This window comes from Cetorhinus maximus, chromosome 13 (assembly GCF_964194155.1).
Source record: "Cetorhinus maximus chromosome 13, sCetMax3.hap1.1, whole genome shotgun sequence".
Lineage (NCBI taxonomy): Eukaryota > Metazoa > Chordata > Chondrichthyes > Lamniformes > Cetorhinidae > Cetorhinus > Cetorhinus maximus.
In genome coordinates, this window is record NC_135891.1 from 27311642 (window position 1) to 27338749 (window position 27108).

At 40.7% G+C, this 27108-nt stretch overlaps 1 protein-coding gene across 1 annotated transcript in view; it reads right to left on the reverse strand.

Annotated features, from left to right (window-relative positions):
- Positions 1 to 27108, reverse strand: part of hck (HCK proto-oncogene, Src family tyrosine kinase) — a 106568-nt gene that overhangs the window by 65948 nt on the left and 13512 nt on the right. Inside the window, exon 2 of the mRNA XM_078555160.1 lies at positions 10867 to 10987. Within this exon, the coding sequence (XP_078411286.1) occupies positions 10867 to 10983 (117 nt within the window). The 5' untranslated portion in view covers positions 10984 to 10987. The remainder of the gene's footprint in view (positions 1 to 10866; positions 10988 to 27108) is intronic.

Sequence of the window (27108 nt, forward strand, 5' to 3'; positions counted from 1 at the left end):
ACCCCTGCCAATTTGTAGTTGGATGCATTTCAGTCAGCCACAGGACATCACTGAAAAAAATGGTTGGTTTGTGCCCATTTTTCACCAAATAAAAAAGGGTTCAGTTTTTCCCCGACTGTATATGCTCACATATCAAGACTGTCCAGTTGGCTGGGGTACTGGAAAGGCCATCAGAACCCGAACTACTCAAAAGACTGCAGCATCCGATAAAGAGAGGGAATTTTTTTTATATATCTTAATGCCTTTTCACTGAATTTCCATTGAAAAAGTCTGATCCATGAGTAAAGCTAATCAGTCATTTCAATTGCACTGCAAAGGAGAGTAAACACTGGTTGGAAAATTTGATTTGGACTCCAGGAGAACTGGTCCCATTTGCCCAGGATTTTCTTGACTGATTGTTGGGCAGATAAATCAACTAGACTCACTATTTAAGTAATGAACTTCATGGTTTGACACACAGGGGCCCCAGCATGCCATGCCTGAGGATTTGCAACAGCTGTTTAAGATGGGGAGGTGTTGAGATCTGATATTCACTGCTTCCCAGTATTGACACAAGAGGCCAAAACACAAGACATACCAAACCACTTCAGACTCCTCCTAATAATCTTAGCTTCAGAGTGGTCTGCCTAGCTTGAAGATTGGCAATACTTTATTCACCCCCATTACCCACTTAACAATAACCTTCATTGTCAAAAAAGTCCGTCTTGACAAAAGAGGAACATCCAAAAGCTAACTTAATGGTTGAGTGGATACAATGAACTAGAAGCAATAAAAAAAACATGCATCTCTAGTTTGCAGCTTTTTATCGAATTCAAAGTACTGCAGATAAAAGGGGCTAAGTTAAAAGCAGAGCCTCGAGGATGGAACTCTGCAGGTTATTACCTGAGTCACACACCAAATGGCAAAAGGCTAGAAGATCAAGAAAGTGAATACGTGGCTGAAAGAGTGGTGTGGTAAGGAGAGTTCCAGTTCATGGCACACTGGTATTGTTCTGGATCAGGAAAAAAAGGTATACTGCTGGAATATTTTGTTCCTAGTCCCATTTAGGTACTAAATCCTAATGAAAAGGATTAATAGAATTGTAGAAAGGACTTTAAAAACTGGTAAAAGGGGGGAGGAGGGGAGAGGATTCGGAAAGATATGTAACATAAAGAAAAAAGGGACAAGAGCAAAAGGTCAGAGTCCAAACAAAGAGATACAAATAGTTATGGAACAGAAAAGGTTATAGGAATTAATGACAAAATATTGAAAAATAAAGCAGGAGTAATGAAAAATAAGAATATGATGGGCTTAAATTTGGTCATGCCCACTTTTGGTGCACTCTCCCTCAGTACAGCTTTACTCACCCATGCACAAATAGTGAAGCCCAAGCAGCACTGGGGTTTAACAAGGTAAAAGCTGAGAGGATGTTTTCTCTTGTAGCAGAATCTGAAATTAGGTTTCAAAATAAGGGGGTCTCTCATTTAAGACAGAGATAAGGAGAAATTACCTCTGAAGGTCGTTAGTGTTTCAAATTCTTTTCCCCAAAAAGCAGTGGAGGCTGGGTCATTGAATATATTCAAGGCTAAGTGAGAAAAAATTTTGATTGACATGGTAGTCAAGGGCTATGTGGGGGAAGGCAGGAAAGTGGAGTTAAGGCCACAATCAGATCAGCCATGATCTTATTTGATGGTGAAGCAGGGTTGAGGAACCAAATGGCCTAGTCCTGCTCCTTTTCCTTATGTTCTTATGAACAAAGGGTTTTGGACCTCATGATAATGAAGACTGCTCTTTGGGTGGAAGCAACATCAGGTAAGTGCTCCAGGTAAGTGAATTAGGAGCTGCAGAATTTTTGTCAGGGGTGGGAGGTAGAGAGAGAAATCAGGGGCCTGGAGGTTAGATGTTAGGTATTTTGAGTGAGGGAGCAGCAGCAGCAATTGTGGCAAGTATGCTTTTTTTGAAACGCCATGTTTAGGGTTGGTTTTTCCTGATGCAGCCATTGCTGACACTAGTTGCCTTAGGGCAAACTTTAAGGGACCAGAAGCAGATGTTAGGCCCTTAATTTCAATATTGAAAAGGGCCCAAAGTCTGCTTCAGGCATTCGTAAAGGAAGCCTCATTTGTTTGTCCTTGCTCAATATGAAAGACAGTGCACTTCAATCAGAAATATGCCCATACCGTCTCCCTGCCATCTGGAGATATGAGGCTGCAGAATGCCTGAAACACATACACTACACAGCCCAATCTAACCCTCATTAATTGCCTGTATAACAATGTCCAAAGCATCAGCAACAAAAAAGGAGAAATTGGATATATTAATAAGCAATAAATATATAACTGTGGACAGTACAGAATTAACAGTTAAATATTTCAAAGGGGAGGGAATGGTGTAGTGGTATTGTCACTGGACTAGTAACCAGAGACCCAGGATAATGCTCTGGGGAGTCAGGCTCGAATCCCACCACGGCAGATGAAAATCTGGAATTAAAAGTTTAATGATGACCATGAGACCATTGTCGATTGTTGTAAAAACCCATCTGGTTCACTAATGTCCTTTAGGGAAGGAAATCTGCTGTCCTTACCTGGTCTGGCCTACATGTGACTCCAGACCCACAGCAATGTGGTTGACTCTTAAATGCCCTCTGAACAAGGGCAATTAGGGATGAGCAAAATATGTGGTGAGCTTGCTTTGTTAATCAGACAATGTATAACATCAGTAACAAGAGAAAAGGGATATAAACATTTTCTCAGTTTGTAGACAGTTCAAATGTTTAAGTTTTCAATTTTGTTGCCAGTACAAGAACTGAATTCCACACCAAGACCCACCTGGCCATCATCAGTAACCTGCCTGTATAGCAATGTGCAAAGCATCAGCAACAAAAAAAAACAAAATGGAGAAACTGGATACATTAATAAGAAATGAAGAAATGGAGACAAAACCGTGGACAGGACAGGATTAAAAGTTAAATACTGCAAATTACAAAATATTTTGCAATATTAGAGAAAGAGCAGATGGTGAGCTTGTTTTATTACTCCTTGGCGAGACTGCACCTAGAGTGTTGTGGACAGTTTTGGTCTAAGGAAGGGTAAACTTGCCATACAATGGCTTCAACAGAGCTTCACCAATCTAATCCATGGGATGGCAGGACTGTTTTTTGAGGAAAGATAAGGAAACTGGGCCTGTATTGTCTAGAATTTAACAGAATGAGGTGTGATCTCATTGGAACTTACAAAATTCTTACAGGGTGTGACAGGGTGGCTGTAGATAGGTTGTTTGCCCTGGCTGGTGAGCTTAGAACCAGGGGACATAATCGCAGAATAAGGGATAGGCCATTTAAGACCGAGAAGAGGAGGAATTTCTTCACTCAGAGGGCGGCGAATCTTTAATTCTCTACTCAAGGGCTGTAGAAGCTCAATCATTTAGCATGTTCAAGACAGAAATCGCTAGATTTCTTGATACTAATGACATCAAGGGATATATCATGGACAGGTGGCATTGAGGTAGTTGATCAGCCACAATCTAATTGAATGGCAGAGCAGGTTCGATGGGCTGAATGGCCTACTCCTATGTTAATCAGACAATGCATAATGACAGTAACAAGAGATATAAACATAATGGATCCTTCTCAGTCTTGCATACAGTGCAAATGTTCAAATTTTCAATTTTGTTGCCAATACAAGAACTGAATTCCACACCAAGTCTCACTCAGCCATCATCAGGAACTTGCATCTATATAGGGTCTTTAATTTAACACAATATCCTAAGGCACCTTACAAAAGTGTTATGGAATAAAATTTGACAACGAGCCACATTAGGCCAGTTGACCAAAGGCTTGGCTGAAGAGGTAGGTTTAAGGACTATTTTAAAAGGAGGAAAGCAAGGTAGAGAGGCAGAAGTTTAGGGAATTTTAGAATTCAGAGTCCAAATGGCTGAGGGTATGTCTGCCAATGGTGGTGAGATTAAAATCAATACACAAGAGGACAGGGTTAGTGGAGTGCAGAAGTCTATGGGAATTGTAGGGCTGGAGGAGATTAAAGAGACATTGGGGGCAAGGTCATGGGCGGGATTTAAAAAAAAAAAGGATGAGCATTTTAAAATCAAGACGTTGCTTAATCAGGAGCCAATGCAGATTAGCGAGCAGGATGTGGTGCAAGTTAACATAAGGGCAGCAGAGTTTGTGGAAAACTGAATGTGGGAGGCCAGCCAGAATGTTGGAATAGTCCAGTCTATTAGGTTATGATCCCCAGCTGAGGAGTCCCCTGGACAAACCTGATCCCAAAGTAGAACCCAGCCTGATAGATCCTAACTTTTATTTGTTTGTTTAAATACGTGGAGAGTAGGTACTGAACAGGGTCACAGGAGTCAACTGATGAACTTTTTACAAAAGAATAAAACATTTATTCGACAAGAAAAGATGAACTATGTTACAATACTCCATCTACAACTATGCCTTTACAGCTATGTACAGATTTGTAAGGATAACACGAGTCACAAAAGCTGTCTTATACTTTAATATACACAGTAAGTACCCAGTCCATATAAACCTATGGCACCCTGTGGTCAGACACCCCACACTCTTGACCTCAAGTATCAGATGCCACCTCAACCAAATGCTATAGATCTCTCAACTCCCACCAAACGCATGTCACACTGAGCCAACCAGTCTCACTGAATTCCGTCTTTCACACGAGAGTTTCCAATCTCCACTCTCCAAGACTTCGCCTTAGAATCTTCTCCCAAACCGACGCTTTCTCTGATGCCTTCCACGAGGGTTTGCCTTCAGGGTTCTGAACTCTCCTTGTGATGTTCCTCATCCCTGGCTCACCACAGGCATTCAAGCTGTTTTCCACACTGTGTCTCTGTCTTAGCTGTCAACAGTACACCACTGCTTCACATGCCTATAGCAAAGAGTTACAGACCTTCAGCCATTTCTTTGGACCTTCTTTCCTCTTACAAGCTGTTCTTGCTTTAAATCTGCTCTCTGCAGCTTTTGTCTCTTCAAATCTGAAGTTTGGAGCCTCTCTCTCTGCCCCTCATTCTTAATTTCACTCAACAGGACCTTTTCCCAGGTCCATCCAACCTTTGACTACAAGGTCTTCTCTGGACTTTCTTCTCTTCCACACCCTCGGATTTTTGGGTTTTTCTTTAGATTGGGGCTTCCATCTGTCCCCTTTGCTCCAGTCTCTTTTGGCAGCAACTCCAGCTTCCAAATCAAACTACTGTCTTTCTTCTCCTATGTGTATGTCTGTGGGAGGGACCTGCTTATCTGGCCCCCTGTTGCTAGGCAACAACACTTTTTCTATTTGTGTGTTTACCTTCACCTTATAGCAGTTGTAAACTCATTAGATATGCAAGCAGCCTTTTAAAGTGAAACTAAAACTCCATTTGACCTCTCAATACAGATACGGAAATACAAATCAAACTTAAACTTTAAAGCTAAAACTCATTTTTAACACCCATAAATTCAAACATAATATACTTAAACTATTTCCTAACACCTTTCCCTTTGGAAGAAAGCTTCACACAGTGAAGGTTTCTTTACAATGGCCTTACATATGCCTTGCAAACTTATCATAAACTTCTAACAATAGTTTATTACATACTATGCATATAAATTTTCCATTGTGTTTCACAATTAGACATGTTGTATTCTACAATTACAAAATGTACTTAAACAAAGTCAATAAATGTAACAAGGTTAACAGGATTTACACATCATAGTATCATAACTCAACACTTGTTTCTTTTTCCTCTTATTCCTAGTCTTTAACTCAGCAAAAAAATGTTTCATTTAAGTACACAGCCCAATCGTCCTTTTCATTCCATCCTCAAGTTCATTTTCCAAACCCAAATGTGGTAAATTCTCATTTTGATTTAGCAAAGTCAAAATGTCATTTTTGTGCATTAACATCTCATTTCTTCTCTGGTCAAATCCTCTTTTTGCTATTCTAAGGATGTTATTGAGATGCTTTTTATGTTCATACGAAAGCACTTCTGCTTGGTTTGATCTTTAAACTTACGATATTGTTTCACCAGATCCCGTTTTGAACAGGTCTTTTCCACATCTTTTTGAGGTGTGTCAATTATATTCTCCCTGTGGAGCGTCATAGTTCATACCAACCCTTCAATTCTTACACATAGTCCACTCCTTTCCAGGTTTTGAATGGTCTTTTGCAAACTGTCCACTTGCCAGGATTCCAACTGCTGTATTTTGTATATTAGCACCAGCAAGCACTTGTAAATCAGTGTTTCTCGTCATTGACTTTTCCAGACCATTTTTCAGTCCTTTTCGTTGACAGTTCTTGATTTCCAATCCTGCAGGCACTCCAGCTGTTTTCATAATGTCCATTACTGAGGTTGATACACCAGTAATGTTACTTGAATCAGTTCTTTGCTCAACTGGACCACAATTCAACAAAGAGTTTTTATTCACAGAACAACTTTGGAACCATGACACTCCATATCACACATCATCTCTTTCAGCTTCTCCTTTCTTTTGTCCAGTTTGCTTCAACGTTCGAGAATCTCATTGCTCCTTTCCCAAAGTTCTAACAGTTAGTTATGATTTTTAATTCTGCGTTCAACTAGTTCTGATTTACCAACAATTCCTTTTTTGTTCAAGGCATTTTCCCTGATATTTCATCGCAACTACTGATGCTTGATGTTCATAAAGTTTTAAATGAAGATTGACCTTTGTTAAATTTGTTTCTACAAGTTTATCATTTAAACATTTCAAGTGCTCAGTCCAGTATTCTACTTTGTGACTGATTCTCAATTGATCTCACCAATTCTCTTCTTTCATTAGCAAACTCCCCTTTCACACATGAATGTTGGTTTTCTATATTAGTCAGGTTTTCCTTCAATTGTTTGTTATCTGCACTAAGCGTTTCATCTTTGGCTACAGTAGTTTCCTAAGTTTAAGATCAACATGATCAGCCACCTGCTGCAATACAGTCGTTGCCCCCAATTACTGTCTCCACTAGCCAAGTCATGATCCAGAATGAAATCTACCCCTTCAATAGGTGATCTAGGAATAATTCCCACGGTAACAATTCCATTTACAAAACAACTTTGTAAGTTAACTTTACACAAAGTTCATAAATTCCATTAATATCTTTTATTAATACATTTTCCTTCATAAAACTATCCGGTACACAAATTGTATCATCAATGATTGATCTGCCTCTGTATCCCTCAAAATTTTAATCTGCTTACTTATTTTGTTGGAGGAGTAAAGGAACACTTTTCCCTTTGACACAAAATAACCAGACCCTCTGTTAGCTTGACTTCCTTCACGAGTAATCAAAGAAGAATTCTCTGGACCATCCTGAACCATATCCCCCTTTCCTGTATGTTCTGAGGGAACACATTTCTCCTGCACTACTGCTACAGTTTTAACAGCCATTTCCTTTTCTGATGCAACCTTTCCTGAGGATTACTTAGGCATTCCTACTACTGCAATAGGTTTACCATTTAATTTCCAACAATCTGCCCCAACATATCCTACCTTATTACAATGAAAACACTATGGCTATCAAATGTCACTTCCACCCTCAGCACCTTCCTTTCTAGTCAGAGGAGAAATTTCCTGAGAATTCCCAACTGTCCCTTCTCTTCCCTGACTACTTGCCTTCCTTTCAGCTTCCCAGCTTCTATCTTTCTTGGATTTATGGGGATGACAGAAAAAAGGTTTAGATTTATGAACCAGTTCCTAATCGTCAGCCATCTCTGCTGCCTGTCCAGCTGTTTTAACCTTCTGATCTTCAATATGGGTTCTAACTAAAAGAGGAAGTGAATCTTTAAATTCTCCCAAGAGAATTATTTCCCAAAGAGCTTCATATGCTGTCTCTACCTTTAACGCCCTTATCCAGTGGTCAAAATTACTTTGCTTTACCCTTTCAAATTCAATATAGGTCTACCCAGGCTATTTCCTTATATTCTGAGATCTCTGCCTGTATGCTTCAGGGACTAACTCATATGCACTCAGAATAGCTTTTTTTATTGCATCATAATCCACCAATACCTCTTCTGAAAGTGAAGCATAAACCTCATGAGCTCGACCTACCAACTTAGACTGTAAAAGTAATGTCCAGATTTTTTTTGCCACCTTATTTGCATAGCTACCTTTTCAAACAAAATAAAGAATGCCTCAATATCTTTTTCCTCAAACTTTGGGAGAGCTTGTAAAAATTTAAATATCTTACCACTAGGTTTTAGGTTGAAAGTTTTTTCATCATCAGAACTTTCCTCAGAATCAGAGATCTCTTTCTTAACTTCCAGCCTTTTAAGTCAATATTCCGTCTCTTTCCTTAGTTCTCTCTTCCATTGCTAACTTTTCCCTCTGGGGATCAAGCTTTTGCATTTCCATTTCTTTTTGAAATAATCTCTCTTTTTTGCTTTCTTTTTCTGCTGCCTCTAGCTCAAGTCTGTTCGTTTCCTATGCTTGATCAAGTTTCTTCATTTCAAACTGAAGTCTCACTACCTCCAGCTGTGACTCTCTCCCTGGAAAATGTGGTCCCTATTATCCCTTCCAGTTTTAAATGCTATGTTATTATCTCAACTATGTCTACCTACCTTGCCCCTTCGGGTAATTTTAACTCCGACTTATCCACCAATTCCATCAGTTTACTCTTGGTTAACTTTTGTAAACCAGAGTTACATTTTCCATTTGTAAAAAAGTCTTAGCAACCTCCAAAGCCATTTCAAATTCCAACCCGTACATAGTATACCTCACAACAACTCCAATTCCTATGTCCAGTACCTCTTTACCTCCACGTACTTGTTAAAAGGATTCACAAATCCCAACAATGTCAAGGATTTCTAATCCCAGTCCAACTATTATTCCGCATCCAACCACCCGCTATCCGCGTTTCAAAATCCTGGAAGAGCCCCCACTTCATGATCCCCAGCTGAGGTTATCCTGAACAAGCCTGATCCCAGGCTGGAGCCCAGCCTGATAGATCCTAACTTTTATTTGTTTGTTTGTTTAAATACGAGGAGTGCGGCTACTGAACAGAGACACAGGAGTCAACTGACGAACTTTTTACCAAAAAATAAAACATTTATTCAACAAGAAAAGATGAACTATACTACAATACTCCTTCACCCACAACTATACCTTTACAGATTCATACAGATTTGTAAGGATAACACAAGTCACAAAAGCTACCTCATACTTTAATGTACACAATAAGTACCCAGTTCATGTAAACCCATGGCGTCCTGTGGTCAGACACCATACTACACTGACCTCAAGTGACAGATGCCACCTCAACCAGATGCTATAGATCTCTAACTCCTCCCAGATGTTTATCACACTGTGAGCCAACCAGTCTCACTGAATTCCATCCTTAACATGAGGGCTTCCAATCTCCGCTCTCCTTGGAATCTTTTCCCAAACCAATGCTTTCTCTCTGACACCTTTGACGAGTGTTCGCCTCCGGGGTTTGAGCTCTGCTTCTGACATTCCCCTTCCCTGGGTCACCACATGCATTCAAGCTGTTTTCCCACACACATTGTCTCTGTCTCAGCTGTCAACAGTACACCACTGCTTCATATGCCCATAGCAAAGAGTTACAGACCTTCAGCTATCTCCTTGGACTTTCTTGCCCCCTGCAAGCTGTTCTCGCTTTAAATCTGCTCTTTGCAGCTTTTGTCTCTTCAAATCTGGAGCTTGGAGCCTTTCTCTCTGCCCCTCACTCTTAACAGGACTTTTTTCCCAGGTTCCTGTCCTTCCTTTGACTACGAGGTCTTCTTTAGACTTCCTTGGATTTTTGGGGTTTTTCTTTATCTAGGCAACAGGACTATTTTTCTACTTGTGTGTTTACCTCTACCTTATGGCAGTTGTAAACTCCTGATTAGAAATGCAAGCAGCCTTTTAAAGTGAACTCCATTTGACCTCTCTAACACACAGAAATACAAATCAAACTTAAACCTAAAAAACTTATTCCTAACAAATAAAACATACTTAAACTGTCTCTATTTCCTAACAAGGTAACAAAGGCATGGATGAGGGTTTTCAGTGGCAGCTCATCTTCACTGGCTTGCATTGGCTCCTGATACATCAAATTTATCTGTGTGTTTAAATCCCTCCATAGCTTCAGCATTTGCTATCTTTGCAATCAGGAAAACTCTCCGTTCTGGCCTCTTGTACATCTGCCTCCCACTCCACCAATGGCGGCCATGCCTTCAATCACCCAATTACCATGCTCTGATATTCTGTCAATAAACTCCTTTCTTCTCCCCATCTCTTCTTTTAAAAAGCCAATTCTTTAACCAAACTTTTGGTCACCCATGTTAACATCTCCTTCTTGGACTGTGTCCCCATTTTTTAACCTTGTGACTGTGAAATACCTTCAGACACTCTTCTATGTTACAAGATGCTATATAAAGACTGGTTGTTGTTGTAGAGGACATCTCATCCTATTCCTGATTTTAATTGATCATCACACATGTAGTTTCCTTCAGGAGTCACTGGTCAATAATCTGAAGTGGGGAAATACTCCTTTCCCCTCCCGGTCCACAGGTACCAAGACTAATTTCACCATTATCTGCTACCATTGCTGAGATCAGCAAGCTTGCAGGGAATTAAAACTGGGACCTTCTGGGTCTGCATGATTGGTCTCGATATTACATAAAAAAATTTATCTTCAGTGGATAAAAGTGAAACATGCTCGTTAACTGATGTTTCTTTTATCAATCTGTTTTGCACTCATATTGTCAACCTATTGTCATAGAGTCAACCCATATATGCTTCATTCAGTATAGTGGCTATTTCTATTGTACAGCTATTTGTTAACTATTAAAACAGAATCCTCTGAAAGCATTGTGGGCGGGCTATTTTTTCCAGTAGTTGAAGAATTACTTTAACATGCTATTTTTACTTACTGCATGGGAATTTGATGTAGGATCTTTCACATAAAGAGCGGTGTTAGATTTACGTACGGGATCATTTAAGCTCTTTCCTTGCTGGTCTGAAGACTCCTTTGATTTTGCACAACCCATGTTTCTGGGGAAAAAAAAATTGTTGAAAACAATCATTTATGGTGCACTCCAGGGAAGCCTAGGTACAGTGATATAGTAGCAATACAACAACTCAAACCCTCAACTGTGCACCCATATCACCAGGTGCACTAGAAACATCAGGCAGAATTTTGTGGCGGGGGCAGGGCTGTAAAATGTGGTGAGCCGTTCAAAGTCCACTTACTTCAGAGGGACCAGAAAATCCCATTGGCGGGCGGAACTGTAAAATTCCGCCCGAAGATCACCTGGAATTCTTACACAGGTGTAGTCAGTCAATCAGGTCTCAAATTCACACCATGGGATACCAGCTTATGAATGATTTGACATGGTACTCAGATCCCTCTCTGCTATGTTAGCAGAAATGTAAACCCATTTAAAACAAATAATAGAGAATTAGGTAGAAAACAAACAATTGTGCCAGGAATCTCTCAGATTCCCATCCTGCCATGAGATGAGTAGGATGTGGCAGAGAGAAAAAAAGAGAGGCTGACCATAACCAGCTGACTAATTGTTAGAATCGGGCATTATAGCACTTGAAATTTTCGCGTTCTGCCAGTTTGTCGCGTTCTGCCAGTTTGTCGCGTTCTGCCAGTTTGTCGCGTTCTGCCAGTTTGTCGCGTTCTGCCAGTTTGTCGCGTTCTGCCAGTTTGTCGCGTTCTGCCAGTTTGTCGCGTTCTGCCAGTTTGTCGCGTTCTGCCAGTTTGTCACAAAGTTTTGAATGCTAGCTTCAGCACTGTTGGTGTTAAGTTTTGCAGTTGTAAGCAAATTAAAAATATCTAGGATAAAAGCAAAAAACTGCGGATGCTAGAAATCCAAAACAAAAACAAAAATAAAAACACCTGGAAAAACTCAGCAGGTCTGACAGCATCTGCAGAGAGGAACACAGTTAACGTTTCGAGTCCGTATGGCTCTATGCTGTTGAAGAGTCATACGGACTCGAAACGTTAACTGTGTTCCTCTCTGCAGATGCTGTCAGACCTGCTGAGTTTTTCCAGGTGTTTTTATTTTTGTTTTTGTTGTGTTAAAAATATCTGGGGTTCACAACACTTTCATCATTGGTATTGCTGCAAAGAAAGAATCTAAATTAGTGAGCACTAGCCTAAAAATCTTGGAGAAACCTACCAGGACCCACTATGCAAACCACTTTACCAACATGAAATCATGCAACAAAAACACTTGTGTAGTGATTCAAAAACTGATTAGTTTGACATGAACATCTTTCACAGAATGGAACCATTGCTAAGGAATTATAGCAAGTTTGGTAATCTGGGAGCTACACATCATATTTCTGCCATACATCCCCTTCCCAAGATAAAAATAAAATCGCAGGCCTCATGGCCAAGACCTTTTAATGTTCAACGTATTTGATTTTTTGTGGGTGAAAAAACCATGTAGCATATTGTTAAGCAGGAGACCAGGAGCGCCAGGTTTTATTCCTTGTCAGTGCTAAATTATCAGATATAAGCCAAGGCAGCAACTGGGGTGCTAGAAATGGAGCCTGGGCTAGGGATAGGAGAAAACCATCAAAAATAAAATTAAATACCAGCACTCTGCTCTTGATCATTATTCAATATTCTCATCTGGTAAAAGCATCTGCGCAGACATAGGGTGATTAAAAGGATTGAGCTCGGTTGTAATGATTCAATAGCCTGCTGACACTCTGTTGAGGAGCATAGATGAGAGTGCCCAACTATTGGGGTGGGGTGCAGGAACAAGTTAATTCAGGAACAGACAGAGAAAATAGAAGGAAACCACACGAAAACATTTTTCTTGAGCAACTGCAATCCTGCTAATCGTTACCTGATGTCAAACAATTGCTAAATAATGACATTCATAATTGCATAAAAAGCATTGAATAAGGCTCCTATTCAAGAAAAATTTGAAGTCACAAAAGAGTTTTATTCTACATGAAATAAGATTATACTGTTGCACTATAAGTTAATTATAATTAATAATGCACAGGTCAGTTATTTGTGGCCCTAGGAATAGAAAGGAGGACTGCTGTGTTTGACTATTTCATCTTGGAACAACTGACTGACCCAGGATACAACTAATGGAGCAGAAGACTGCCTGCACCCATTCCTTTTCCCCAGAACGCCAACCCAAAAAACCAAAATTTTGCCTACTGCAGCATAATTTCCTATGATGTCCCAGATAAAATGGGTACTCACGTCCACAGCTGCAGAAACAAATAAAAGCACAGGACAGGGGTATGTGCAAGCACTGAGACAGTGTGCAAAAGATAGCATTCTGGTGCAAGACACAAAAAATAAAAAAAAGGTTGTTCAAGGATACAAAGAAACGCTTAATAGGTGGGAGAGCTAAATGTAGTCTTCAATTACAATTACCGGTATCACCTATTTATTTAGGCCATTTATCACCCTCGACGTAAACATCCCAAATGCTTTCCGAAAGGCATCAAGAATATGGATGCTAAGCCAGGAAGGGAAACTAGGAGGTGGAATGCACAAATTGTAACTAAAGAAATGGAGCAATCAGGAGGGGTTATGGGGCTGGAGGGAATTAGAGATAAAGTGGGGCAAAGCCATGGAGGGATATTTGTATTAGTTCAAAAACCACAAGTATTGAAGGACAAGGTGTCAGTTTAGATCAAAGAAAATAAGAGAGTGATGGGCAAGTGGAATTTAGTGTGGGACATGATATTTGTAGAGATTTAGACAAGCTGGAGTTTATAGGAAGTGGAACATAAGCGGCCTAGTAAAGAGTGCATTAAGATAGTCGAGTGTGGAAGTCATAAAGACATGTAAAAAGGATTTAATTGACAGTGGAGGTGGAGTAATATTATGGAGGTGGGAATAAGAGTTTTTTTTTAAACCATTTTATTATTTATGGCTGAGACACAAACTGCAGCCATTGCAGGGGATTCTCTGGCTATTATTAGATAGGTTAGAATAGAGCCAGGCAAATGTGGTTCCAGCAAGCTGGATGATGGATGAAGATCCAACGACAACAATAAATCCAGGTAAGAATTCCTTTTCATAATATAATTCTGGAATTATACTGGTCACACTTTCCTGAATCCTATCGAATTCAAAATCCTTTTGGATGTAGGGTGTTCTAAACCTGGTCTTATAAAATGAGTTTTGCAGGATGAAGACAACCCATGTTCTGACAAAGGGTCCACATCCTAAATATTACCTTATTCTTTTCTTTGTGGTTACTCATGGACTTGCTGTGCATCGTCAGTGTTTTCTATTTTTATTATAAATTAGCAAAGCGCCTTAATATGACTTTAAGGAGCTGATTATCCCCAAATAAAAAAGTTAAGCAATTATGCTTTGATCAATAATCACCGTTTTCCAATTTAAAATTATAGAAAAAATATTATTGGCACAAATGGATCATATGCTTTACTATAACTACTCAATAATGTAGTCAACATGTATCCCATAGAAAAGCTAAGGCAGTATCACATTTACTGGTCTCTGTGAAAGATTCTAAAATCAGCCTTCTAACTCTAAATTTCTCAGTCATGCATTGCAACATTGTATTTAACATTTTCACAGTTTCATTTGAAAATAGTCACAATTCAGCAGAAAAAAGCAACACATTGTCAACTTGTTGTCTATACCAAGATCATGGTTTACTTCCTTCTGAATTTGTGAAACCAACTGCAGAGTTAGATGTTAGAGATCTCTTTTCATATAACAGTTAGATGAAATTGTTAAACGAGTCAGGGTATTCATCACTTCCCCTACACACTAGCCGTATCAGCTAGTGAAGGCAGATATAAAAATGGCTAAGGGTGAATTGCATTTGGGAGCCCATGAAGTAGGGCAAGACTATTTCTGTAAAAAATTCTTACTCAGCTTGTAACTGTTACTCCACTGTTTGGACAAGCCCAGTCCTGATTCCAGATTTGAACTGTATTTATAACTTTGGCTTTAGTGCAAAGCAAAAACTTCAAAACATTAAAATGGTTTGTAATCAGTTTCCCATCATAATTAGGGAATGTCATAAAACTGTTAAAGAAAACTCATCATTTGTTCTTATGGTTTGACAAACTGTATACTGAAGGCAGGTAGACGCACCAGTTATCAGCAGGTTCCTAAACTGAGTATTTGACAAAAGAACTCAATTGCTTCAAAACACACTACACAAGGACATGCATATAAAAAACAGGCTGCTGGAATATCGATAACATTTTACCCATTTGCATCCCTTGGTTAATGTTAAAAAAGTGACACTATTCACTTGATGACACTTATTTCCGGGCTAGAGGCTTGCAGCACGGTGTAAGAGCAGATCAAAGCCTCATCTGTCCATAGAGTTAGATGCAAAAGAACATGCGGCATGAATCAAAAGATTAGGACATTCTTAACAGGCAGCCAATCTGTTACTGCTCGTTTTGTAAAATTCCATGCAAGTTTCTTTCCAGTTCCTCCTCATTACTCAGATCTCCAAATCTGGTGAGCAGCCTTGTGATTCTTCATTACACGCGGCCAATGCTTCCAACATCTCTCTCACGTCTCAATGATCAGGACTGTACTCTATACTCAAAGAGTGGTCTGATCAGAACTCTATCCATCTTGACCATGGTTTCCTGACTGTCCTACTGTTTTAGTTTTCAATGTTTTATTGGCTTTAATTGCTGTCTTACATTTGCTGGACATGTTGAGCATCTGATCCAATAAAACTACTTGGTTCAATTCTATTTCAGCATGTCAGAGTATATGCACCACCTATTCATCTTTTTGAACATGTGCTCCTCCACATTTAAATTGCATTTGCTACTGTTATGCTCATAATCATACTTTGGTCAACTCATTCGATAATTTATAAGTTCTCTCTGTCGATACCACTGCCTCTCCCTGTTTGGTAACATCAGGAGATATATATGTTTTTTTATTCGTTCATGGGGCGTGGGCGTTGCTAGCTAGGCCAGTATTTATTGCCCATCCCTAATTGCCCTTGTTCAGAGGGCATTTAAGAGGCCAGACCTGGTAAGGATGGCAAATTTTGTTCCCTAAAAAAAGGACATTAGTGAACCAGATGGGTTTTTACAATAAATTGACAATGGTTTCATGGTCATTATTAGACTTTTAATTCCAGATTTTTATTGGAATTCAAATTCCACCATCTGCCATGGTGAGATTTGAACCCGAGTCCCTAGAGTATTCCCCTGGGTTTCTGGATTACTAGTCCAGCGACAATACCACTACACCATCGTCTACCCCATACGACCACTTTTCTTTGAGCTTCTGAATCTAAATCATTAATGTAAATGATAAACAGTAGCATTCCGTGGTAGTGTTCCGCACACCAAGTCATAGGGCACCTTATTTGGTCGTCAACTGGACAGGCCTCAACATTTATAGCAAACATTTTTAGCCAATTTCATATCCATTTCTACGATTTACCCTGGATTCCAACAACTGTGTGTTTAACTGATGCCCAAACACACTCAACTTTTGGAAATCTAGGTGTACCATACCATTTTTGTCTCAGAGTTTATACTATGGTGTATTCAGGCTTTAATCTCTTTTCCCCTTTTTATGGTTCCAACTTTTCTCATTGCCATTTTACTATTTTAGGACCAAAACAATTTTTGTTACTGTTTGCTCCTGAAGTTATATTTCTTGTTTTTTTACTTGCCCTAATCATTGTTTTACTGCTTTTTAGCATGTTAATATGTTTCTCTCATTGAACTTATTCCTTTTCCTCTTTGCAGGAGGTAATTTTTCTTCTTTGGCACTGTTAATCTATTAATTTATTTAGGGATATTGCTAATTTGGTCAGAGCGTACCAATTTCAGTTATACATTTATCCTGCTAACGTTACTTTATACCTTTAAATCTGTCCCACACGTCCTCTGCTGAAGTGTTGAACAATAAAAAAAAAAAGTGTTTAATATGCCATACTATTCCAATCCTCATTCTAGCATAAACATATTGGTCGCTTTAAGATGGGGATTAACAATTTGCACACGCTTCATTATCTTTCCCCTGGAATGTACTATCTTTTAATGGGCAGCTAGTTCATCGGTTTCTAGGCCATTGCTGCTTTGTCACTGATCAGAAATAATGGGGATTAAGCAGATTCTGGTTCAAAATACACAGGGTCAGGGGGAGGGAGGTGGGTGGGGGAAGAACGTGGTGGCATAGGTGACAGGCAGAGGGCAAATTAGCCCTCAAAATGTCACAAGTTACTTCACACTATGGCACCTCCACGGTTCAAGGCTGAATTGCAGGTGTAGGCGTCTGAGAGCCAGAAAACATGCAGAGTTTGATGGGAGGAGCAACGAGCATGAGACACACAGGATCTGTGAGGAGCTGCTCCTCCCATCACAGGTTCCCTCCCTCCCACTCTTGCTGCTCCTCTAGAGACAGGTTCAATCTTCCAAACAAAGATTCAGTGATTGGAGGAGAAGCTGGAGCAGCAGCATGGGATAGATAGAAGAATTGAAAGCAAAAAAAAAACCTCCCTGAGTTGAAGAGTGAGAGAAAAAAGAGAGGGAAAAATTTGAGGGTGGGAAAGGTGAAGCTTCTGGCAGTCACCGACAAGGATGTACCGAGGTAAATATAGTTGTAAAAAATATTTGTAAATAAATAGTCCTCTTTCCACACCTCTCCCAGTTACAATAACCCTCCTATTTCAATATAAAAAGGAAGAAAAGAAAACTGGAATCTTGGCACCACCTTTGACAGATCCTGAGGAGAGAGGGAGGCCAAGATGGCAGCAGATCCAGTGCAGTTAAAGCAGCTCTGGCTGTGGCCTGCGAGAGGGAATGGGGGAACGAGGGAGGGAGTGAACGAGAAAGACGATGGAGTCGGAGAGAGACACTGAGGAAGGAGGCCAACTCTCAGGGCTAGAGCACGACACTGGTTAGGGCAATTGTGGGGGTGGTGCAGGTTGGCAGGCACAAGTCGGGGGGGGCGAGTGAGAGGATGGGGGCTGGTGGTGGGTGTGGTGTAAATGAAGGAAACTGTTTAATTCTTGTTGGATTATTGGCCGACTGCCAGCACAGAGTCTCTTGTTTCTTTAATATCCTTTAATGGAGGTTTTACCTTCAAGGAGCCCCTGTAAAATCAAAAAGTAATCTGGCAAAGGAAAATATTTTCACACCCTAAGCATACCATAATTCACACATCCCCTTCATAAGCAAAATGCCCCACGACATCTTCACCAGTTAGGGGTAGGGGAGGTCAGAAGATTTGAACATGAAACAGGAATTGGGAGAAAAGTTAGGAGAGGAGCCAGTAGAGATCAACAAGAATAAGGAACTCAATGCAGGCACCAGAATATTGTCCGAATTCAAGTGTGTACAGTGGAGCTTGGTAAAATCGGAGAGATTGAGCTTGGAGAGAAAAGCCAACATGGATGAGGGAGATGGAGCTGTGGAGAGGTAGAAATGGGTAATCTTGATGATGGTGGCATTTGCTGCTCAGATTAGGGTTAAGCATGAAGCCCAGATTAATTTGCTAGTGATTGGTGCTCTCTTCCCGTGGAGGAAAGTCATCCTTCTGTTTGGACTAACCCCCATATAACACAATCAAAGTTAGAAACCTTTTATGTGAGAATCATGACAGAAGTCTAAGGTCTCGTACTCAGTTACAACATCAATGCACTAAGAAGCTGCACAGCACAGCAAATACAGAATCTTGAAGTAAATTCTTCCCACTTCAGCACACATGTTTTCCAATTGTGGTACATTTTACAGACTGAAACACTCATGTATACGAGATCTCCTCTGATAAGAGCATCAGAAACAGGAATTAGGCCATACAGCCCCTCGAGCCTGCTCCCCATTCAATAAGATCATGGCTGATCTGATTCTGGCTGTAACTCCTTTCCTGCCTGCCCCTATAAACCTCGAGGCAGTGGCAGTGGTATTATCATTGGACTAGTATCCAGAGACCCAGGGTAACCTTTTTTTTTAAAAAAGGTTTGTTCATTGGATGTGGGCTTCACTGGCCAGGCCAGCATTTATTGCCCATCGCTATCTGCTCTTGTTCAGAGGGCATTGAAGAGTCAACCACATGGCTGTGGGTCTGGAGGCACATGTAGGCCAGATCAGGTATGGACAACAGATTTCCTTCCCTAAAGGACATTAGTGAACCAGGTGGGTTTTTACGACAATCAGCAATGGTTTCATGGTCAGGCTTTTAATTCCAGATTTTGAGAATTCAAATTTCACCATCTGCTATGGTGGGATTTGAACCCGGGTTCCCATGGCATTACCCAGGGTCCCTGGATTACTAGCCCAGTGACAATATCACTATGCCATTACCTCATGCTCTGGGGTGCGGGGGGTTTGAATCCCACCATGGCAGATGGTGAAATTTGAATTCAATAAATAAAATCCGGAATAAAAGTCTGATGACGACCAGGAAACCATTGCCGATTGTTGTATAAACTCACCTGGTTCACTAATGTCATTTTAGGGAAGGAAATCTGCTACTTACCCTGGTCTGGCCTACTTGTGACTCCAGAGTGGTTAACTCTTAAATGCCCTCTGAACAGATTAGTGTAAGGGCAGTTACGGATGGGCAATAAATGCCGTCTTACTCAGCAATGCCCACATCCCATGAATGAATTAAAAACTCTGTCTTAAGTCTTGAATAGATTCAAACGCTCAGCCTCCACTCCTCCCTGGGGTGATGAATTCCAAAGATTCACAACTCAATAGAAGAAATTCCTCCTCATCTCTACCTTAAATGGGAGATGCCTTATTCTGAAACTATGATCCCCTTAGTTTCAGATTTCCTGCAAGGGAAATATCCTTTCTGCAACTAAACTTGTCAAGTCCTCTCAAAATCTTATATATTTCCAGTATGATCACTTCTCATTCTTCTAAACTCCAATGGGTACAGGCCCAACCTGTTCAACCTTTCCTATAAGACAACCCATTCATACCAGAAAAATCAACCTACTGAACACCTTCACTGAACTGCCTCCAGGGCAAGTATATTTCTCCTTAAATAAGGAAACCAGGCACTGGATTTTGCTGTCCCAACGCTGAGCAAACCAATGTGTGGTGACAAAAAAAAAAGGGTGGGGGAATCATAAAGCTAAAATTTCCCAGCCAATTCTCATTTGCTGCCATTTGACCAGTGCAGGAAATGTGGCAGGATGAGAGTCAACATGCACTCAATGTGACTTTGGTTCAGGCTTTTGGATGCCTGCCTCAACTTTGAATTTCCCAGAGGTTGAAATCTTCAGCGAGGTTGGTGGATTCCTTAAGCTTGCAATGTCTAGTCATCCAATCAATTTCAAAAACCTTTATTGTATTTAGCTCTGGAGGGTTTGTTTAGATAGCTGTGTAATGGAATCTCACTATGAATACTTGGCTGAGTTCCAAGTCCAGAAGGGATTGTTTATACAGCTGGCAAGGGGACAGAGCTTTGTTTGATTGAAAGTTTTAGGGCCATTTAATAGGATTATGTTTCTTTGAGGTTGGTTTTGAATGGCTGTTTACTTTGACAGTTTTGTGAGCTTCTAAGAGGAGCAGCTCTTTTTCAACTGGAATATTGAACAGATGGTTGTTTATTTTGACAGTTTCATGGGCATTTCAAACACATCCCAGTGTTGTCATAGGCTCATAAGTTCTATCCTTTGTGGATACAGGGGAGTGGGTATGGAAGAGACATTAGTGAGTGAGTGGGGGAGGTGGGTGAGGTGAAGGCTAGGGGGGCTGAACAGTCAGAAAAGAACATGGCTGATGCCCCAGCCAATGGAGGCAGGCCTTCTAACCTGACAGCCTCTTCATCCGCCCATCTCTGGTTCCTCCTTGGGCATCAGGAGGCGGTGGCCCTGGCTCCAACCTGGCCCCGAGTTCCTGGCTCCCGGTTTGGGGCGGGGGGGTGTCGCGGAGGGTGAACAACAGGTGCATGTAGGTTTATACGGGAGTCGGTAATGTGACATCGGGAAATAGCCCAACTTGCAATTCCCAACTCTTAACATGAAAATCCAGCCCCAAAGCTATATCCAGCACTCTAGCTGTAGCATCACCAATGCCCTGATGCTTATAAGTGCTGTCATGGTACAAATTTCCCTGTGTAGATCCTCCCATTATACTGAAGGCAAATGCTCACTGCATAGCTGATGAGGAAGCTCAAGACTTGAGTTACAGAGTGGCAATCAGAAGCTCTGGTCAGAGGAGTTATGGTAATACACACTTTTTGTAACAATTTATGCTGTTCAGCACCCCATTTGCAAGGAGCCCCTCGTTCAGACATGCACACTGTTTTTGCAAGTCATAAAAAATGTCTATGGTTGCTATACATTCTAAAATACCCATGTCTCTTTCTCCTTATGAATAATTAGGAGGAAGCTTTTTAAATGGACACGTTGCTGACATTTGCCTGAATTAAATGTTCCCATTAAGAACTTGGAAATGATCAGATTGGCACACTATTATATCACAGACATGGTGCTGCTGAGGTAAGAGTTCTGAATGATTAATTAGAAGGAAGGAACACAAAGATTTTAAAATGTCTTCATTTCAATCTTGCACTTAAGTTATGCAAGCAGTGCACTTTTGACAGCTGACATTTATTCAAATTTAAATATAAAAAAGTTCAAACAAGAAGTTCAGGAGATTAATTCCAGATATATATATTGGTCACTTGATGGTTTTGGGTAGTATGTGCACTTTTGGCTGCAACTTATGCTTAAAGCTGACTCCCAGCCACATACGCACACTCCTATAAAATTACCATGGACCATCTGTTCTTCTGTATCTAAGAAGAAACAGCTGCATTTTATCTATTTATTTAAGGCGCCCTTTTTCACTTTTCAGAGTGAGCTCCTTATCCATACATTTCAACTCCTTTCATTTTCTGCACTCAGGTCTGGCCTTAATGTTGTTTCAGTGGTAATAGGAAATCTTTAGCAGGATCATGCTGCACATTTTCCTTGTGCGTGATGTAATGCGGTACACATTGGTAGCAGAAACAAGTTATTTAAAAACATACATGTAAACAGCTAAATTAGTTTCCCAGCAGATTACACCACAAAACACTGTTTTGTTGTGCGGCAGGGATTTAAGACATTGTCTACTCTCCCAAAAGTATGCTTGCTCGAGTCCAGTCTTTTTAAGCAGAATTATTTATTTACAGCATTTACACATTTGGACCTCCACATGAGATAAGAACTTCTGCTCTCTTCAAGATCTCTCTTACTACTCAGTCATGGAATCATTATTACATCAGCATCATGTATGTTTCTGATGATAACCCTTGACTCTATATCTCCCCCTCCAAAGTCTCAGACATTATAGGGTTAGTCTCTGAAGGACCTTGACTAATCTCCCTGATCTTGTTCTGATTTCCTTTTGGAGGTTGAGGATATTCAGCACTCTTCCTTCTGTTGGGGCGAGTGTTTATCCCCTGGGTGACTGTAGTGCTTGTAATAGGTCTTTTTTACTTCATCAGGATTTGAATAGTAACCCCAAGTTTCTATTGGCATTCTCTTCTAGGATATTATTAAGGCACTGCAGTTTCTCTTTATACCTTGACCTGTCTCAACCCTGTACAACCTTGGTTGTGGAGTTTTTTCAATGTTCACCTACCTTCTGTTGGTCTCAAACCCATACTCACCCCACCCAGGCTTCAGCACTGGTAACTCACATGCTCTATGCCTGCAATTAAAGTTCCAGGCATAGCTGTTTCACTGTTCTTCCTCATACTGTTTTACCCTCTCATTAGTTGTTCATGCTGGCACTGGGTTGAATTCTTGTGTCAGAGATAAAAGCTGTGATGGCGAGAAATCATTCGGTAGTGGTGAGGACCAATAAAATCAGAAGAGCTAGATTATGGTCTTAGTTTTTCTTTAATAACTCCTTAATGGCGCATACCCCTCTCTTGGCCTCTCCATTTGCTCAAGGATAGCAAGGTGAACTAATTACGTGTATGAAGCCATATTCATTTGCGAAATTTGAATTGCTCATCTTGCAGCCCATTGTCAGACATTACAGAATGCTGTGCAGTATGCTATGCATTGAATAAATTTGAGGAATTGAATGACTGCTTCTACCATAGCACTATGAAATTGAGTCACTTAAATCCATGATAATAGCCCATAACGATAAGGAAGGTTTTCCCCTTAGTCAAAAATGTCCATTCCCAGATGTTCCCAAAGCATTGATGGAAAAGATGGTGATAGTGGTTCTGTGTATTCCTGGTTGTTTCAGAGTCAGAAATCATTTCTTCTATAGAGCAAGTAGTACCTGGCCACCAGACTGATAGTTGCACCCTTGCAAAACACTTGTCCCTGGTCAAGTTGTTGAAGAATATCAAGCTGGTATGACTAATCTCTCGTTGAAGACTAGAGAGTTGTCAATGACTGGGAGGTGCTTGCTCTGTTCAAATTACTGGCATAGTATCAGATTACTGGGGATATAGTCTGGCCATCCTTTCAGATAATATTCTCGAATTTGAAGACATTCTTCGTTCCGCTTCTGGGCTTGCTTTATTTCCTGCAACTTTCTTGCAGTAGCTGGTTAAGTGCCAAGTATATACTGGTGTATATACTTCAAGCTCCTTGATGAAGTCTAAATCCTCTTCAGTTCCTTCTGATGGTATTTGTGAAAGTGTCTACTGTTGTTAGACATTTTCTTGCATACTCTGATGGAGTCGTATCTCAATCTTAATCTGAACTGCTGAATTCTGGACTGCATCCTCGCAATTTACTGTATGCTCCAAAGGGTGACTAGTGGTTTATATTTTTTTATTTTGAAATGTAATCCCAGTCTGAAAATTTCTCCACGTGCCCACATTGCTGCCAAAGCTTCTTTTCCTTTCATAGCCTCAGTATCCTGTTTCTGTCTGTGACCTAGAGGCGTAGTAAAGCTTGCCATCTTTTTGCACTTGAAATAGTACATCCCCCAGATGTGTAGACAATGCATCTGCTGCTACTATCGTTGGAAAGCCTGAGTCGTAATGTGCCAAGATCTCAAAAGAGATGAAAAATTCTTTAATCCTTTCAAAAACATTTTGCTGGTCCCCGTTCCAGCAGCACTGTTGACCGTCTTAACAGCTGTCTCAAGGACTCATTGACCTCTGTTAAATTTGACATGAACTTGCCCCACTTGGTTGACCATCACAAGAAAATCTACTAAGCTCAGTTATGTTCCTGGGTTGCGGAAATTCTCAATACTTTTGTTTTTTGTTGATCAACTATGATTCCAGTGGATTGTACTATGTGACCTAGAAACTTAATCATGGGTTTGGAAAACCAATTTTTTATTCAGTGTTAGGCTTGTATCCTACAAGGCACTCGGGACTGCTCTGACCCTGCAATCATGCTGCTCTCTTGTGGACCCATGTGTCAGTATGGTACATAACTCTGTCCATGCCTTCTCAAGTAAAAGCAAAATACTGCTGATGCTAGAAATTTGAAATAGAAACACAAAATGCTGGAAAAAAAAAATCAGCAGGCCTGGCAGTATCTGTGGAGAAAGAAACAGGGTTAACATCGAGTACGAATTACTTCTTCAGAGCTCGGGTTTTTCCAGCATTTTCTGTTTTTGTGCATTCAAGTGTTGGACATCGTTCTCTGGAACATTTCTGGGGTGGACGCAATTCCAAAGGGCAAACTGTTGAAACAATAATGACCGAATGGCATTATAAACGTGTTCAGCAATCTGGATTGCTTGTTCCGAGGCAACCGCCAAAATCCACTGCTCAGGCTTTCATCCACGGAGACCATCGTGTGGATCACACATACCGCTGCTCTGGTTAGCAGAGTTAAATCCATGCAGATTCTTATAGAGCCCTTTGGTTTTGGGACCGTAACCATGCCAACAAAGTGGCATTCAGGTATAGTGACCAGTAAGATAGTCCCTTGTTGCTGCACCTTTTCTATTTTGACCTTGACTTTGTCCATGAGGGTGAGGGACTTTCCTTGGGATAAAATGGTTTAGCATCAGCACATAGGGTGATGTAGTACTCGGTCTTTAATTTTCCCAACTGTGTTAACATTTGGGAATTCGTTTTGGAACGTAGTGCTGTAATTCTCATTGAAAATTTGTCCACCTTACAGGTTAATTTCAGTTTTAGGCATGCCTTTCTGATTAGTAGAGAGCATTCTTAATTTTGAATGACAGAGGGGTTCGAGAATTTCTTGATCTTTATATTTCAGTTTCACCATGAGCCGGCCTTTCATTTCTAATGTAGTCCCCCCCACCAGGACTTTGTAATTTAATGGATGATGACTGCAATGGAATCTGTTTGAAACATTTTACTTTTTTTTCTTTTTTCACAGGAGATGGGCGTCACTGGCTAGGCCAGCATATTTACTGCCCATCCCTAATTGCCCTTGAGAAGGTGATGATGAGCCATCTTCTTGAACCGTTGCAGTCCATGTGGTGTAGGCACATCCACAGTACTGTTAGGGTGTTCCAGGATTTTGATTGGCGACAAGTGAAGGAACGTTGATATATTTTCAAGTCAGAATAGTTTGATATGGTGAAACTTATATTTACTTGTGGATGATGGGAACTCAGATTCCTGACGAACCTTGGACCTTCCATGCCATTAGTTCAAACCCACGATTAAGGACATATATGCACATATTAATCTTGTGGTTTCATTCATGTAGTAAGCATCTTGAATCTCAAATTTTATCTACTTTGAACAAAAAGCTATTGCAGATGATGGTGTTCCTATGTATCTGCTGCCCTTGGCCTTCCAGGTAGTAGAAGCCGCAGGCTTGGGAGATGTTGTCTAAAGAGCCTTGGTGACTTGCTGCAGTGCCTCTTGCAGATGGTACACACTGCTAGCACTGTGCGTCAGTGGTAGAGGGAGTGGATGTTGAAGGTGGTGGATGGGGTGCCAAACAGGCTGCTTTGTCCAGGATGATGTTGAGCTTCAAGTATTGTTGGAGCTGCACTCATCCAGGCCAGTGGAGAGTATTGTATCACACTCCTAACTTGTGCCTTGTAGATAAAAGTAGAAATCTCTGTTCTGGTATCTAATTTAAACTCTGTGGGATATCCATCCACTTCGAGTTTAACACTCGAATACTTGCTTTCAGTGTCATTTATCTCCTCCAGGAAGGTTAATTTCGGTTCCTGGTGTTCTTCCACTTCTTGTGCATGGCTCCGCTTTAAAATTTTCTTCCTCTTTTTGCAAGTTGTCAGTATTTTCGAGCGACAGTTTTAAAGTGGCCTATTTTCTCACAGTTGTGGCACTCTGCTGGGGGAGCTGCTGCTGGACATTCTCATTTGTGTTCCTGCCACACATTTTAAAGTGGCGGTTGGTGCGATTTTCATTTTATAGCTTACAAATTGAATGGTCCTGCTCAATCTCCTCCACAGGACCTCTACTTGCACCAGAACGAACACCCGATTTTGTTTTCAAAGTTCCGTTTATCTCGCAATCTGCAATTTTGACCAGCGCTAAATCCTCCTTGCCTGTGAGAAATATTATAATGCTTCATCTAACATCCCTACAATGATCCTGTCACAAATCAGCTCATCTTTTAAAATTCCATAAGCACAGTTCTCTGCCAGCCTATAGAGATCATTGATAAATGAATCCATGCTTTAGCCTGGCCTTTGTTTTCTTCTGTTCAATTCAATCCTCAAGTTCTGCAAGCTTTCAACATCTGTCAGAACTTCTTCAAAAGAAGCTGAAGTCTCATCAACTCCCTGCCTGCTGATCATGTCATCAGCAATAGTTCCTGCAGCATAAAGTAGGGTACTGACCTGATCTTTCTGGTCTTTATGTAACGCTGAAGCAGTTTTGTACCTGGAACTTTTTCTCCAGTTGTCCCACTTCTGGGCTGACCACACTCCGAAATGGTTCTGGCAGTGGCAGGGTGGATTCCATGCTTCTGCTAAATGCTGGAATTGTTCCTGCATTTGATCTTGCTTTTCTACTGCTGCTTGCTGGTTTGGGCCTGTGCTCACTGCTGTCTGGTCTCTAAGTCTGTGTCACAGCTTGCCCCTGCTGCTCCCACAATATTCCGATGTCTCTCAGTCTTGGAATTTCTTTTTGTCCTCCCTTCAAGGTTCCTTTTTTGCCAGCCCTGTAGCTTCTTTCAGTCTTGGCTGGGTCTTTCACTCACTGCCACCATGTTTTGTTACATGGTAGGGGTTTAGACAGTTTAAGGACTGTCTAGTCTCCCAAAAGTGTGCTGCTC